Raw genomic sequence first — 15,475 nt, forward strand, 5'->3', positions numbered from 1 at the left:
CTCTTCCGGTGAGTAGTATCCAAGTACCAGGCCTATGCATTAATTATCCTGATTGGTTGATCTGAGCAATTCCAACCACGAGGCTTTTGAGAATGCGTGTGATCCAGGCCTTAGTTACCAAATAGGTACTACATATACTCAGACAGCTGGCTTAGGGGGGTCATTTTCAAAGGCTCATCGCGTGCGATAAGCCTCTATCGCGTGCTATAGCATGCTGGGGGCGGAGTCGGGGCGGCGAGGGGAGGAGGCGGGGCGGCGAGGAGGCAGACTTGGCGGTGTCTTTGCTGGCGGCGATAAGGTTAGTAATGTTATCGTCGCCAGTAGTGCGCCCAATAGCGCCACCTTTCACGGTGGCGCTATTGGGTGCGAAAGCCAGCAGCGAAAACACCGCGGTGATGCGAAGGCTGCCGGCTTTCACAGGCCCGCCCCCCCCACCATTCTATTGCAGAATGGATTCACCATTCTGCAATAGAATGGTGAATCCAGGCCGTAATTAGTTAAGGATTACTGAGGACTAATTTTATTTTTGCTGTTGACTAACTGAGACTGAACTCTCTATATATTAAAACTAGAGGGCGTTACCCAACAAGCAAGTAATATTTACAAATTATGCTACCTTTTATTGAACTAACAATGAATTATCCAAAGTTGTTGTTGTGCATGAATTATGAACTTTTGAGAATAAATCACTTCTTCAGATGTGACTGATGAAAGAGGAACAGATGTAGCATGTGAAGGTATCACAGAGCAGTAATTCCCACTGCAGAGATCTTGAGGAGATGTCAAAAGCTTAGACCCTTGGGGGAGGGGGGTGTTTAAAAATAAAGGATGCAAATAACCCAACATAGGGACTTAGAAAAATGTGCAGCCAAAAGATAATCGACAAGTTTGATGTTAAACACAGTCACATTCCTTTTTTTTTATTATTAAATAATGTTCAGAAGCCCTGCATACCTCGGAAAATCTTGTTAACCCCCATTATTTAGATTTCTGCAATACATTATCAGCTTCTTCGTGATATGTATGAACTTCATTACCCTTTGGAGAAACGGAATTACTGTCTTGACATCATCAAAGAACAGAATCAGGTGGCAAAAGCAGAATAACTAGGCATGCACCCACTATGATGTCAGCTCAGACTAAGACGAGAAGCCAAAACAGCATGCTCACAACTCTGCCTTGAGAGGGCAACTTTTAAACTACACACAGAAGTCTAAAATCTATGGGTACCTTTTTACCCGCAGGCGTTACATCAATTTGAAAGGGAAAAGTTCTCTTTGAAAACTGACTTAGAAACGTAGGTGCTTTTTCCTGAAAAATTATGAATAAGTGTTAATCCCACCCCAGGAACGCCTCCGCTGACTGCACATAAGTGGATGCTAGTGCTGGCACTATGTGTGAACTCTTCACATGCACGTAGGGTAGGACATTTTCAAAGACCCCCATTTCTGTGCCCAAAACGCTGTTTCACAGGTGGAAATGGCTTTGAAAAATTGCCCTCATGATTGCTTATGAGACTCAGCTCCATAAGAAACAGTGGGGGACGTACGGTATTGTGTACCTGCTGCTGTGAAATCCTACAAATATCTATCCCGAACAAAAGGAAATTTGTTATGCATACAGGCTTGAAGGAAAAAGCAAAGCCATCGGGAATACAATTTGATAATTGTGCCCGGAGCCATGGAAACTCGGCAGACATTTCTTAAGGCCTAATCAATAAGGGCAATGCAAAGAAAGGCTATGTAGCAAATAGCATACACAAAACCATCCCCCATACATGCTGCATTTAAAATTAACAGGACCTTATCAAATAATTACCTCTTCTGTTGACTTAATAGGATGCCAACTAAATGTAACAGCTACTGTACATGCACCTGCCCTATACCGTTTCCTGCTATAAAATGGACGTACCAGGAATTAAAATGCATGACAAGCAAAACTCCACTTCCAGGGTGAGTGCGTGAACTTTGATCTCTGAAGAACAGTCCATAGCTTCCAGTAGGCGGGATCTTGCCTAACCTTCAGACACTAAAAACCAGAGAGAAGCGGAGGCAGCACCAGCTCCTGGCAAATGGTAAAGTGAGACCAGAAAGAACAGGAATCTCCATAAGGTCAACCTTCATCCCAGGGAAGTGGAGGTCTTGATCCAGAAAGTAGTCTCAAATTACCTACATCTTTATAGGGAGCACTCTAGAACAATCAAACCAACAGATCTTCATCAAGTCTATTCGGCTGTCAACAGCACTGGAGGAACTTAAATACAAGTGAAGTTTACAGGTTATCCATAAGGTAACCTGGATGAGGTGCCATGTCAGAGGCACCGAGATGTGGTTTGGGGGGGGGGGGGTCACCCCTACCTAGAACAGCTCAATGCCCTGGATGAGATACTCGATCATTATACCATTGCTGAAGAGATTGTCAACTGCCTGGAAGCAGAATTCAACTCTCACTTTGGTAAGAGACAAACCTTACAAGAGCATTATAATAACTCTATCATAATATTCGTTTATATGATTCACACCCATGCCACATATGCAAATATGCAAAGTTTAGCTTAGAAAAAATGACTTTATAGCCTGTAATATTGGGCGAGACATCAGAGGTCTCGTGCTCTACAGGCTAAATGGGATAGAAAAGAACAATTCTATAAAACACATGATATACATTCAGAGCTGTCATAATCAATAGAAACATGTAACGACAGCTTATTGTGCCTTCTTTTATGCAGGCATGGACTTATGGGGGTTACCATTCCCTGGAGGAACCACAAAATCCATGGCAGCCTGCCACTTTCTCTCCCTCCTTCTCCAGAGAGCATCAGGACACTCTGCAGGAGTCTAGGAGGGAAGTATTCCAGATAACAGAGAGATTCATTTGTATGAAACGGATGAAGATGGATGAAGGCACATTAGACTATAGTTAATATTGTAATCATAATGACGCAAAGAAGATTGATGTATATTATAATATATGTTCAGAAAAGCTAAGTCAGTCTAACATTTATTGTTACTTTCCAGGTCATACTGATGTCCAAATCAGTGACCTAGATGGTGCTGCTCCTCAGGAGCTGAGGTCTCTGAAGATATCAGTGTGGTTGATGAAAGGATTTCTATGATCTTCCAGCCACTCCTTAGTCAAATCTTATCTGCCTCACAGAACCTGCCTCTGTATAACCTTCACTTCTCTTCACCCCACGGGCAAGCAGGCAGAAGGTTGGAGACATTGGGCAAAGTGAGAACACTTCCTAAAATTGTCACGAAAAAAGGAAGAGGAGAAAGTGGAGCCTCCATAGGTCACAGGTGACAGCAGAACTCTTTCTTTGTACAGATTACACTCTTCTCTTGCCACATCCCTTGAGCTATCTGAAGGCAAAGGCTAGGACAAGGAATGTTCTTGTGATATACTCAGCTCTCAAGAATAATCTTGAGCAGTTATTGGCTCTTATGAAGAGACCTCTAGAACATTTGCAAGTTCACCAGGTTGCACAAGCTGAAGTTTTGCATTCTAATCTGATTTCTCAATTAAATCAGTAGATTCAACACATAGTTGAGATCCATTCCGATCATGAGTTACAAAAGGATTGACTGGTATGAGAGACATGTGTGATAGACATTACACATCCATGAGAGAAATTGGAAGCAACATATGACCATCATGGAAAATCAGCATAAAGCTATCAAGTTGAGTGTCGCCACAGAATTTCCACAATTAGTAGAATTGTGCTATTGATCTTATAGAAGGCATAATATTTCAAGATCAGAAGAAAGATTGCAGGCCATAAAGAACCAGCCCTTCAGACTCCTTACTAGTCACTGCAGTGGTATTTGAGGCAGCGATTGAAGATCATGCTCTGCTCCTCTCGCCTGGGTCCAAATCATAAAAACTTGACAGCAGAAAAAGACCATATGGCCTATCTAGTCTGCCCATTCACACCAACTGAACAGGTCTACTATCCCTACCACACCTTCAGAGATCCCCTGTGCTTGTCCCATGCTTCCTTGTAGTCACATATTGTCCTTATCTCCTCTACCTCCACTGGGAGGCTGTTCCCCTTCTGTAAAGAAATATTTCCTTAGATTACTCCTGCCTACCCCTTTTCACTCTCATCCCATGATCCTTCACTCCAGAGCCTCCTTCCCTTGCATTGAAACCTTGGATGTGTTTTTAAATGTCCCTATCCTGCCTTTCCTCTAAGTCATGTGTTGCAGGCTTCAAGAAGCAAAGTTTCAGGAGTTGTGGTTGGGAGTACAAGCAAGCCCCCTTGACACTTTGCTTTGCTCATACACCTTTTTTTTACCCTACTTTTCATGTTCCCATTCTTTATTTCTGATTTTTGGGTTTTTTTGTTTACTTTTCCAGTGAAAGACATTTTTTCTGCATCCTTTGCAAGCAGATATGCATCAGCAGAGAGGAACCACGAGTGTAGCAAATACTTGCACAGTGTTTCCTGAATGATGTGTTTTTGGCGGCACAGCAATGCCATTGGGTCTCATGTTGTGTGAGTAAAGTCTGTGCAGATTCCCTGACATTTCTTGCTTGGGGTGTAGTTTGCAGAGAGCTCTTTTCTTATATGAATGGTAGATATGGAGGCCAAGTTGGCATCTGCAGTCCAGAGCTATAAAAATTCACGAGTTGCAGGGCAGTTGGATTTGCCATGTTGAAACCTTGCTTGAGAGTTGTCTTGGATTTGTCTTTTGTGATTCTGCTTTGGGCTGTTTGACAAATATGTGGCTCACGCAATGAGAAGGATGCTTTCTACAGCTGCTTGTGCTGCTTTGACACAGTATGGAGGAAAATCGATCACATGACACCATCCTGGCAAAAATGCACCAAATGCAAAGGCAACATAGTGGACCTTACACAAGATGCAGGACTTTTTTTTTTAATCCTGGAAAGTGACAACATTCAAGTGACTTCTGTTTTGCATACAGTAATAAAACAATGAGATGGAGCACTCCTGCTTGTGAAATAGGGATGGAGACTTACAATGTAAGAAAACATCCACAGATTCTAATGGGAGCTCTTCATGGGCGCATCCTTGCTCCCAGCAGACCTAAGTCAGCTTTGAGCAGCAATAAATGTAATCAAGTCTAATGGCTGGCGAAGGTAAATAAAAGGTGCGTATGCATTTTGCGAGAATGAGTGTTTGTAAGCCTGGGAGCAGTGTGGAGGGTGTTAATGGAGCACCCGTGGTTGCTCCTTTCCCTGTACACTCCGAATAGCTTTTTCCAGGATTTCCTTACATTGCTAACTATCTCCTGCGTGTCTGCTTTCTTTTCTTTTTTTTTTTTTTTATTATCAGAATTCCTAAATTATAAATCCACGAGTGAAACTTGTGCAAGACATATTGGATGGCCAGTCGAAATTTACCATTCACCCCAGCTCATGGATACAATAATAAGAAAAAAGGAAGAGAAGAGAAGAAAAATATATTAGACCACAGCCATCCACATTAGACCCAAATCATGGGGGGAGAATCAAGGAAAATGAGAAGCAGACAAAAAGAAGGAAAAACTAAATTGCAAGAAAGAAAACCAAGCATAAAATCCGGACAATAAGACCAACATCAACCATTTCCCACATCGACAGGGCCAGAACTAGTTTCTCTAATCTTTTTTTTTTTTATTATGAAAAAAGTCTAAGTTGGTCAGGAGCAAAGAAATGAGAGTTAACACCAGAATATTTAATAATACAGTCACAGCGATACCGAAGAAAACACTTGTGCCACAGATCTAATGTCGCATTGCAAGAAAAACCGTAGCCACAGGAAAAGCAAATGCACGCATCCCGGGGTGCTTTGTACCAGTATACGTTCCCTCTGAGGACTGATGCAAAGCCTGCAGGTAAAACATACCCAAAGGTCTGGTCCCAGTGCAGGCAGTTTGAAAATTGCTCAAAGAAAGCCCATCTTTCAAGCCTATCCACAGTGCACTATTTGCGTGCGTAAGTGGACGCACAGAGATTAATGCGAGTATTTTATAAGTTGTGCGGTGGGACCTGCCATGTTTATAGAATGCCACATATTTCTACTCTGAAAGTCTGTGCGTATGTTTCAGTATACACAAATATCTGCAATGCAAGAAAACATATTTCGCTACCCATTTTAGAAACATACACACACATATTTTGCATGCAAAATAATCATGACACTGCGTGAATATACTCCTGGAATTAAATGCAGAGGACAGATATATTTTAAGGTGCACGTGAGTACTCGGAATCACTAGTTTGCCTCCGCCAGTTTTCCCAGTCCTCCTCCAGTTCACCTAGACCCTCTAGCACTTCACCCTGAATGTCCACCACTTTCATGCACACCTCCAAACCAAAAGCTGCAGAAAACAGACAAGTCCGGTTTCACTTGGACCAGTCAATTAGCAGGTGTAAAAGAGTATGAAAAAGTTAGTAATATATATGTGTGTCAAATCTCTTTGAAAATAGCAACTACCATGCATACTTCTGCCCTGGTAAAATGTATGTGTGAAACTGAAAATATGCGTAAAAATGATTAAATCACACGTGCTCACATACATACTATTTGCACATGTATATGGTGTTTTTATGCATGAAACACCTTGAAAATTCACTCCTAGGTAACTGCTTTTGACAAGCTATCTTCTAAGTCTGAAAATAAAAGAAGGGCATGAGCATCTGACTGGTATTTCTATGCTTAGTTGCTGCTCTCCTGAAAAAGGAACTATCTCCCACAGAATCATTGGTGCAAATTATATTCAGATCTAACCCAATAAGTGCCTCCCATGGATAGGGTTGACAGATGATGCCACACTACCTCGGACAGGTGGAGCTAGTCCTTTTTGAGCCCCAATGAATGCCTGGAGATACCGTTCTGATTTCCCTCTGAAAAGCAGGACCCTCACCTCCAGGCAGATAATCATGGTAAGAACAGGTCTGACCCAACCAGTCCTAGGAAGCCTGGCGTCATCTTTTCATTCTACTCATCTTGTTAACTGAAACCTCTTTCCACAACTTTGACAGAACTAACATGGCTGCCATCACTATTATATTAATAGTCTCTTATAGAGAAAACAAAGGTTCTATGTCACACAAACCAACTAATGCATCTTTCCTAACTGTTTTCATTTTTACATAAGTATAGTCATGTAATATATACATAAGTATAATATATACATATACATAAGTATAGTCACGTAATATATACATGACTATACTCATTTATATATTACTGTACCCTCGTATCTACTATATATTACCGTACCCTCTTATCTACTGTATATACCTGTTCCCGTTAATACTGTACAAGCTATTCCCCCCAGATCTGATCCCCCCCTGTTTTTTGTACTTTCTCTGTCCAGTTCCATGTAAACCGATATGATGTTTCGACGAATACCGGTATATAAAAACGTTTAAATAAATAAAATAAATGAATAAGGTGGATCATGCATACATACATTAGACAGAGAGAGCCTCCCTTCCAAGCCATGAGAGGAACAGAATCTAAATAATTCAGACTGGGTGAACGATTCCCAAATTCTGTAGAAGCAAAGGCTTCAAATCCACAAAATTCCTGAGCTGCCAAAATGGTAGAAATAGGTATAAACATTTAGCCTAATGTGAGGTCCATATTCAGCAGTACGGGAAGCAGGAAGTTACCCTGGTAACTTTAAACAAGAAATTCAGCGGGATATTCAGACACCAATGAACAGTTACCCAGGCACCTTTAGGTCAGCATTTTGTTTCTGATCAGATTTACCCAGGCAAGGCTCAACATTGACGCTCCCTAGCTAAACTGAAGCCTTGCCCCCAGAACACTCCCTCTCCTCCCTCTTTTAACCCAACTAAATTATAGTCCAGTAAAAAGTTACCCGGATAAAATTTAGCCAGTGAGGAGAGGGGACATATTCAATTAAAGGTTTTCAGTTATCTGGATAATGGGCCTCTGGATATTTTTCTCAGACTTCAAAAAAGGACAGCTCGATGACCCAAGGAATTTCTTTCACACCTTTAGGCTTCACAGAATGGAAGTCCCAGATGCTATGGGCTGAAAGGAAACAAGGATTAGTTACAGGGCTCCAGTAACCAATCGGCAGCAGATTATAACGTTGCGCGCTCAGTTGGAACCCCCAACCATCTCAGCATAACTCCTGCAGAGGACCCAGAAAGAGATGCCCTTGGCATTCCCCGTCGGGTTTTCAGGATACCCACGATGAATAGGCATGGGGCAGATTTGCATACAAGGGAGGCAGCACATGCACATCCATCCCGTGGATATTCATCGTGGGTAATCCAGAAAGCCCGACTGGCTAGGGGCTCCTCCAGGATCCGGCCGGGAACTGCTTAGCATCTCTGCATCCAAGAAATCAGAACTCTGGAATGAAGTGAGGTAGTAAATTCTTTTCCCTTTTAGGATCCTACGTTTCAAAGTGCTATTTGATAATTAAAATATCGATTGGTGGCTCTAGCATTCTTGAAAAATATTTCCTAGTAGTCCTGATCATGTTTTAATATATTTATTTATTTAAACACTTTTATATACCAAAGTTCGTATGGACATCACATCAGTTTACATAAAATGAAAGGGAAGAGGAAGAGAAATCGGAAGGAAAAAGTTACATTATAACAAATAACTGATTAAATAAGAGAGGCTAAGAGAAGAGAAAAGAATAGAGAAGAGCGGATAGGTAAAGGGGGAGATGTTAGAGGAACAGTTAACTGGTTTAAGATAACATAGAAACCTACGCACAAAGCAGGACACTCCCTGGATTTAACATTTATCAATCAAGCCCACTTAGAACAAATCAAATCGGTATACACACTGATACCCTGGTCAGATCACTTCCTAATAGAATCCTCTATCAACTTGACAGTAAAACAATCGACACAAGTCAGAGAACCCATTGAATTTAAATACCGCCCCCCCATACAACATAGACTCCTTGAAAGATAAACTAGAAGAAAAACTAACCGAAATAGACTGCACTGACTGTGAATCTACCACGACAACGTGGATACAAATAACCACAAAATTAGCCAACGAGATAAACCCAATAAAACAGATCAGCATAAAAGAACCTAAAGATACAAACCCCTGGCATAACGAAAAGATAAAGGCAGTCAAAAGAAACCTAAGGAAAAAAGAGAAGGAATGGAAAAACAATAAAACAACAGACAACCTGACTAAATACAGAAAACAGCTAGCCTACTATAAACAAGTAATTCTCAATGCAAAAAAACAATACTACAGAACTAAGATAGAGAAATTCACAAATAATCCAAGAACACTATTCACAATAGTAAAAAACATCACAACTGACAAAACTGACAAATCACAGAGCCTACCAGTAACTAAATGTAACGAAATAGCTACCTTCTTTAGTGACAAAATCACGAACCTAAAAACAAAGATTCCTATTATAACTAAACAAAAAATCAACATGCAAAAAAGAGACATTAAACAATGGGAAACTTTCGAAGAAATATCAGAAATAGAAGTGGAAACAATGCTAAAAAAAACTAAACCCAGCCCCGCATGCACAAGACACAATTCCAACTGTGGACTTAAAAAAAGTAGCCAACATAGTCTCTCCTACTCTAACAAAGATCATTAACTTATCACTAAAGGAAGGAAACACGCCAGACTCACTATAAGGAGCAATAGTAAAACCAATTCTAAAGAAAAAAAAACAGCGACCACCTAATCCTGAGCAATTATAGACCTGTATCAAACCTGCCCCTAATTGCAAAATTAATAGAAAAGACCATACAAAAACAACTAGCAGAACACTGAGAGAGCAGTAATATACTGTATCCTTCACAACATGGCTTCCACAAAAATTTCAGCACAGAAACACTACTACTTGCACTAACGGACAACATCATGAGAGGATTTGACAACGGTAAACAATACATCTTAGTAATGCTTGACCTATCAGCAGCATTCGACACAGTAAACTATAACATATTGATAAATAGATTAGAAGAAATAGGACTAAGCAAAACAACAATCAAGTGGTTCAAATCTTACCTAAATAAAAGATACTTCCAAGTACAAATCAAAGAAGTAATGTCAGAGAAAATAAACCTTATAACAGGAGTTCCACAGGGATCTGCCCTATCTGCCACACTGTTCAACATATATATGCTGCCTTTATGTCACCTACTAGCAGGCCTCGGAATCCCACACTATATCTACGCAGATGACATTCAGTTAATACTCCCAATCGACGACACTTAAGCATTAAACTTAGCCAACATGTACCTAAATATAATAAAACAACTTCTAAACCAAATGGAACTAGTGATCAACATAGAGAAAATCGAATTCTTACATCTAGAACAAAAAAACTTAACGATCATTCAGAACCCAATTACACTAAAAAACAACAAAAAACTACAACTAGCAGAGAAAGTATGAAACCTGGGAGTGATAATCGATTCAGAATTAAGTATGAAACAGAAACAACATGTATCTCAAAAAGTAAGAGAAGGTTATGCCAAACTTATGACTCTGAGAAGACTTAAACCACTACTAACGCCCACCAACTTCCGCTCAGTATTACAAGCCTTAATCTTTGCCAGTACTGACTACTGTAACACCCTACTACTGGGCCTACCATACACCACAATAAGACCACCACAGATACTTCAAAACACAGCAGCAAGAATTTTAACTGGAAAAAGCAAGAGAGACCATATCACCGAAACCTTAATAGAACTACACTGGTTACCCGTTGAACAAAGAATACAATTCAAGACTTTATGCACCATACATAAATTAATACACGACGAAAAAGCAGAGTGGCTGAACACAGCCCTTCGCGTACATACCCCCCACAGAAACCTGAGATCAGCAAACAAAGCATTTCTAACTATTCCCTCAGTAAAGACAGCCAGACTAACCCAGGTAAGGGATAGGGCCCTATCCCTAGCAGGACCCACAATATGGAACAATATGCCGTTAGAAATCAGACTGCAAAGAGACATCAAAACCTTCAAAAAAAGTTTAAAAACATGGCTATTTAAACAAGCATACCACAAAGAGAATTGAGAGCAGGAAACAGGGAAATTTTGGTTGCAGTCAGTCAAGCTCCAACTCACACACCTTGTTTCTTTAAGTGTGTGCTTCTCATTACTATTTCCTAAACTATTCTTTCTTTCTTTTGTTAAACAACAAAGAACCAAAATAAAGTAGTACGATATCTTATAGCCGAGTAAGAGGAAACTGGACATGACTTATAACACTCACCAAATAATATTTTTATGAAACTATGTTACAGTAAATTAACGGCACCTGTTTAAGAGTTTAGAATTCCAGATACTGTATTTAACATATAGTTTTTGTGCCCTATTGTGAACCGTTGAGATGGCACCCGCTTAACGACGGTATAGAAAAGATTTTAATTAGTTTAAATAAATAAATAAACTCAAAAGAGGGAATATGTATAGTGGAGGGGTAGGAGGTTGTCAAATAAGAGTGACAGGCTGTTATGAAAAGGCCTGTTTAAAGAGCCAGGTTTTTAATTTCTTTTTGAAGGTCTGGGGGCAAGGCTCAAGTCGAATATCAGGGGGCATCGAGTTCCAGTGATGGGGTCCGGCAATGGATAAAGTGCGGTTTTTGGTGGAGTTGAGGTGTGTGTGTTTGGCAGGGGGAATGAATAGTGTGCCGGTGTAAGAGGATCTGGTGAGTCTGGTGGGAGAGTGGAGGTATAAGGATTTGTTTAGCCATTGCATGTCTGGGTTGTCTGTTTAGTTAGTCTTGAGCCTTGGTCTTGAGTTCTGAAACACTCTGGGACACTGCAGTCCAGGATCCAATGGACAAATGTCCATATCACTAAAAACACCTTACCAGATTTGACCCTAAGTGGCTCTATTGTTTGCAGTCTCAGCAGAGATCTCTTGCACATACCTGAATATTGACTTACCCTAGCTCTGGCATCATGGATTGGCAATATGGGGGCACATCCTCCTCCCATTTTCCTTACTGTGCCCCCTCCGGCTGAAACCGATAGAATAAGGTTACTCCGAACCTCCTCCCCTAGTGGGCAGCAGGATTGCCAAGTCCTTTCAGAATTAGAAAAGTGTGACTGTAGTTAGGGATTCACAGCAAAGAAAAAGTTATGGAGGTGTTCAAGTAGAAAGAAGAGACTTAAAAAAAAAAAAAGCATTACAGTTCATGTAATGCATCCTCTTCCAGTGACTACTGCTGGCAAAGGAAAGAGGAAAGCAGACCCTAAGAGAGCACCTGTAGCAGGGGAGGCCACAAACTGGCCTGGATTTCAGTATATCCATAATGAATATGCATGAGATAGATCTGTGTACAGTACAGGCAGTGCATGCAAAAATCTATCTTGAGTCTATTCAGTGTGGATATCCTGCAAACCAGGCTCTTGAGGACCAGAGTTGGCCATCCTTGATCTATAGCTTGCTAAGTCCTCCCTTTCCAGGGGAGCTCTGCAATTCTGGAATCAGTACAGAGAGGAATCATGTTGAATGTAGACCCACAGCCTGTCAAGGGCTATTTATTAGTACACACATGGGGGGGGCTATGTATTTGGGCACGTGTTTTGGACACGCTAATCTCCTTATCGCATCACGTGCTAGTCTAGCGCATCCAAAACGTGCATCCAGCTGCATGTAAACCTGTGCCCTAGGCTGGGCTCACTTTATTGATTTGAAGTGCCAAAGGGTGTAATATAGATCAAATAAAATAAAATACTTGCTGTGTGACCGGAAGCTTGCACCAGCAGGGTGAGGATGTGGCTACGACTCTTTCAGGGTTGACGCAGCTGTGCACATGCTTTGAAGACAATTTGATTTTTGGTAGGGCCCTGCTGCGTCTGAGAGAATCAGGCTCAGTTGGATCCATGAGGTGAGGGAAAGAAAAGAAGGAACCAGGGAGAAAGAACCAGGGATTAAACTGGAGAGAGGAAGGAGAGAACCAGTGGTTGAGCTGGAAAGAAGGGAGGGAAGGAGAGAGAACCAGGGATTAGCCAGGAAGAAGAAAGGAAGGGAGGGAGAGAGAGAGAACCAGGGATTGGCTGGAAGGAAGGAAGAGCGGGAAGGAGAGAGAACCAGGGATTAGCCAGGATGAAGGGAGGGAGGGAGGGAGAGAGAACCAAGGATTGGCCAGGAGGAAGAAAGGAAGGGAGGATTGGCTGGAAGGAAGGGATTGGCTGGAAGGAATTGGCTGGGATTGGCTGGAAGGAAGGATGGAAGAGGATGCTGGGCAGGCCTGGATTTAGACATAGGCATCTGCCTAGGGTACCACATTTTGAAGGCTCCAAGTACCTGCGCGCGCCGACCCCGGATTTTAAAAGATACGCACGGCAACGCGCGTATCTTTTAAAATCTGGCTTACTTTTGTTCGCGCCGGTTGCGAGAACAAAAGTACGCGCGCGCGTATTTTTTTAAGATCTACCCCTATATTTATTGCCTCCCCCATGTATATTTGCAATGGCATGGGCTGCCTGCTGCATAATAACATACCGGTATATTAAATGATGATAACAACCCAGTCCATCCAGACTACTCATAAGAACATAAGAACATGCCATGCTGGGTCAGACCAAGGGTCCATCAAGCCCAGCATCCTGTTTCCAACAGTGGCCAATCCAGGCCATAAGAATCTGGCAAGTACCCAAACACTAAGTCTATTCCATGTAACCATTGCTAATGGCAGTGGCTATTCTCTAAGTGAACTTAATAGCAGGTAATGGACTTCTCCTCCAAGAACTTATCCAATCCTTTTTTAAACACAGCTATACTAACTGCACGAACCACATTCTCTGGTTTAATTGTGCGTTGAGTGAAAAAGAACTTTCTCCGATTAGTTTTAAATGTGCCCCATGCTAACTTCATGGAGTGCCCCCTAGTCTTTCTACTATCCGAAAGAGTAAATAACTGATTCACATCTACCCGTTCTAGACCTCTCATGATTTTAAACACCTCTATCATATACCCCCTCAGCCGTCTCTTCTCCAAGCTGAAAAGTCCTAACCTCTTTAGTCTTTCCTCAGTTACTCCTGTCCACACTGCTAAGGATACATCTCAGCAGCCAGCCACACAGTATGACCACCTGCAAGATTTCTCCTTACGCTTTCATTTTTTGTTGTTTTTTGTTTTCTCTTCCTCTGTACTCCACCATCTTGGGTAGAAGAGCATTTGGTCTCTTCTGGGTTATGTATTCTTTTTCTCTTTTCGGGTGCTGATGTTCCGCTTCCTGCTCCTTTCCCAGCAGATGCCGGCATTGCAGTGCCCGTGCCTGCGTGCCCGGCTGGCCGCGTGCAGCTAATGGCCACACCAGGCTCTCTCCTTACTGGGGAAGGAGAGGGCCCTCCCCATCATAGTGGGCCTTGCCCCCAGGTAATTACCCCGCAGCCACCCTGAGAAGCCCTGAGCTTGAGGCAGAGGGAGATGGGAGCAGAGGGCAAGAATCCCCGCTGCTTTCAGGGAACGGAATTTTTAAAAATGAAAGCCATAATATGCATCGTTTCCTTTTTTGAATGCATCAGCCCTGAGTTCCAGGAGGTATCAGCTGTCAGTTAACGCCTGCCAGACCTCAAAGCTGGTCCATGCGTTGCTTTGACATCATATCCCAAATCTTCAAAAAGCAATGCTTATGTTTTTTTGGGTGCTTAGTTGAGTCTCTCAGAATTTTGCCTCACAATACTTATTGCACCACTATATTATAGGATTATTATGAATGGTAATCTTTTTTTTTTTTTTATTCTCCACACAGATAGTTTCCAAGATCAAATGAAACGGGAACTGGCATATCGAGAAGAAATGGTGCAGCAGTTACAGATTGTAAGATACCCTTGCACTTCATTTCCTTGTTTTCCTTTGGCTGTATTTCTCAAACTCTGCTTTTATTGGCAAGCTCTGCAGATCAGCTGAGCCTTTAATCACCTCCGCACAGTGAGAAGCTGGGCTGTGCTGTTCTCTCAGCTGGCTGAGAGTCTAATTATTGAGAGATTTACTCAGACACACAGCGAGCAGCTGCGCCTGCCCCCTACTGCTAACGGGAGCTCCTATTGTAAAGAGAGACACACAGAGACTCCGCTGCACCCACACATGCATGCACACTCACACACACACACACACCCTTCGCACATGTGCATGCATACACATGCTTTGCAGGTAAAGACACCGTTAAAGGTCTAAGGTGTACCAGAAGAGCAGGGAAATTCACAGCTGGGGGTTGCCCCTCCAGACCCAGACAAAACTTCCCACACTGCTTTGGCACTGCAGGGACACACTATGGCATGCTCAGGGCTGTAACAAGGGGGAAGGAGTCAGTCGTGCATCCTGTGACATGCTCTGCTCACTGCTAGCCGCAATTGGTTCTTAATATGACATGGCCAGGTCTATTTACCTTTAAGCCCCTGCTGGCATCCTAAAGTTCTGGGGATTCATTAAGCTGCAGTGTCTTGCTCCCATAGCATGTACATTTTATCTCATGCATATTCATTGCAAGTATCCTGAAAACCTGGCTGGACGG

At 42.1% G+C, this 15,475-nt stretch overlaps 1 protein-coding gene across 1 annotated transcript in view; it reads left to right on the top strand.

Moving 5' to 3' along the window:
- The window catches only part of SKOR2 (SKI family transcriptional corepressor 2), a 55,001-nt gene that overhangs the window by 23,686 nt on the left and 15,840 nt on the right, over positions 1-15,475 (top strand). Inside the window, exon 6 of the mRNA XM_029586545.1 lies at positions 14,714-14,781. Coding sequence (XP_029442405.1) covers positions 14,714-14,781 — 68 coding nt within the window. The remainder of the gene's footprint in view (positions 1-14,713; positions 14,782-15,475) is intronic.

The sequence above is a fragment of the Rhinatrema bivittatum genome, chromosome 1 (assembly GCF_901001135.1).
Source record: "Rhinatrema bivittatum chromosome 1, aRhiBiv1.1, whole genome shotgun sequence".
Lineage (NCBI taxonomy): Eukaryota > Metazoa > Chordata > Amphibia > Gymnophiona > Rhinatrematidae > Rhinatrema > Rhinatrema bivittatum.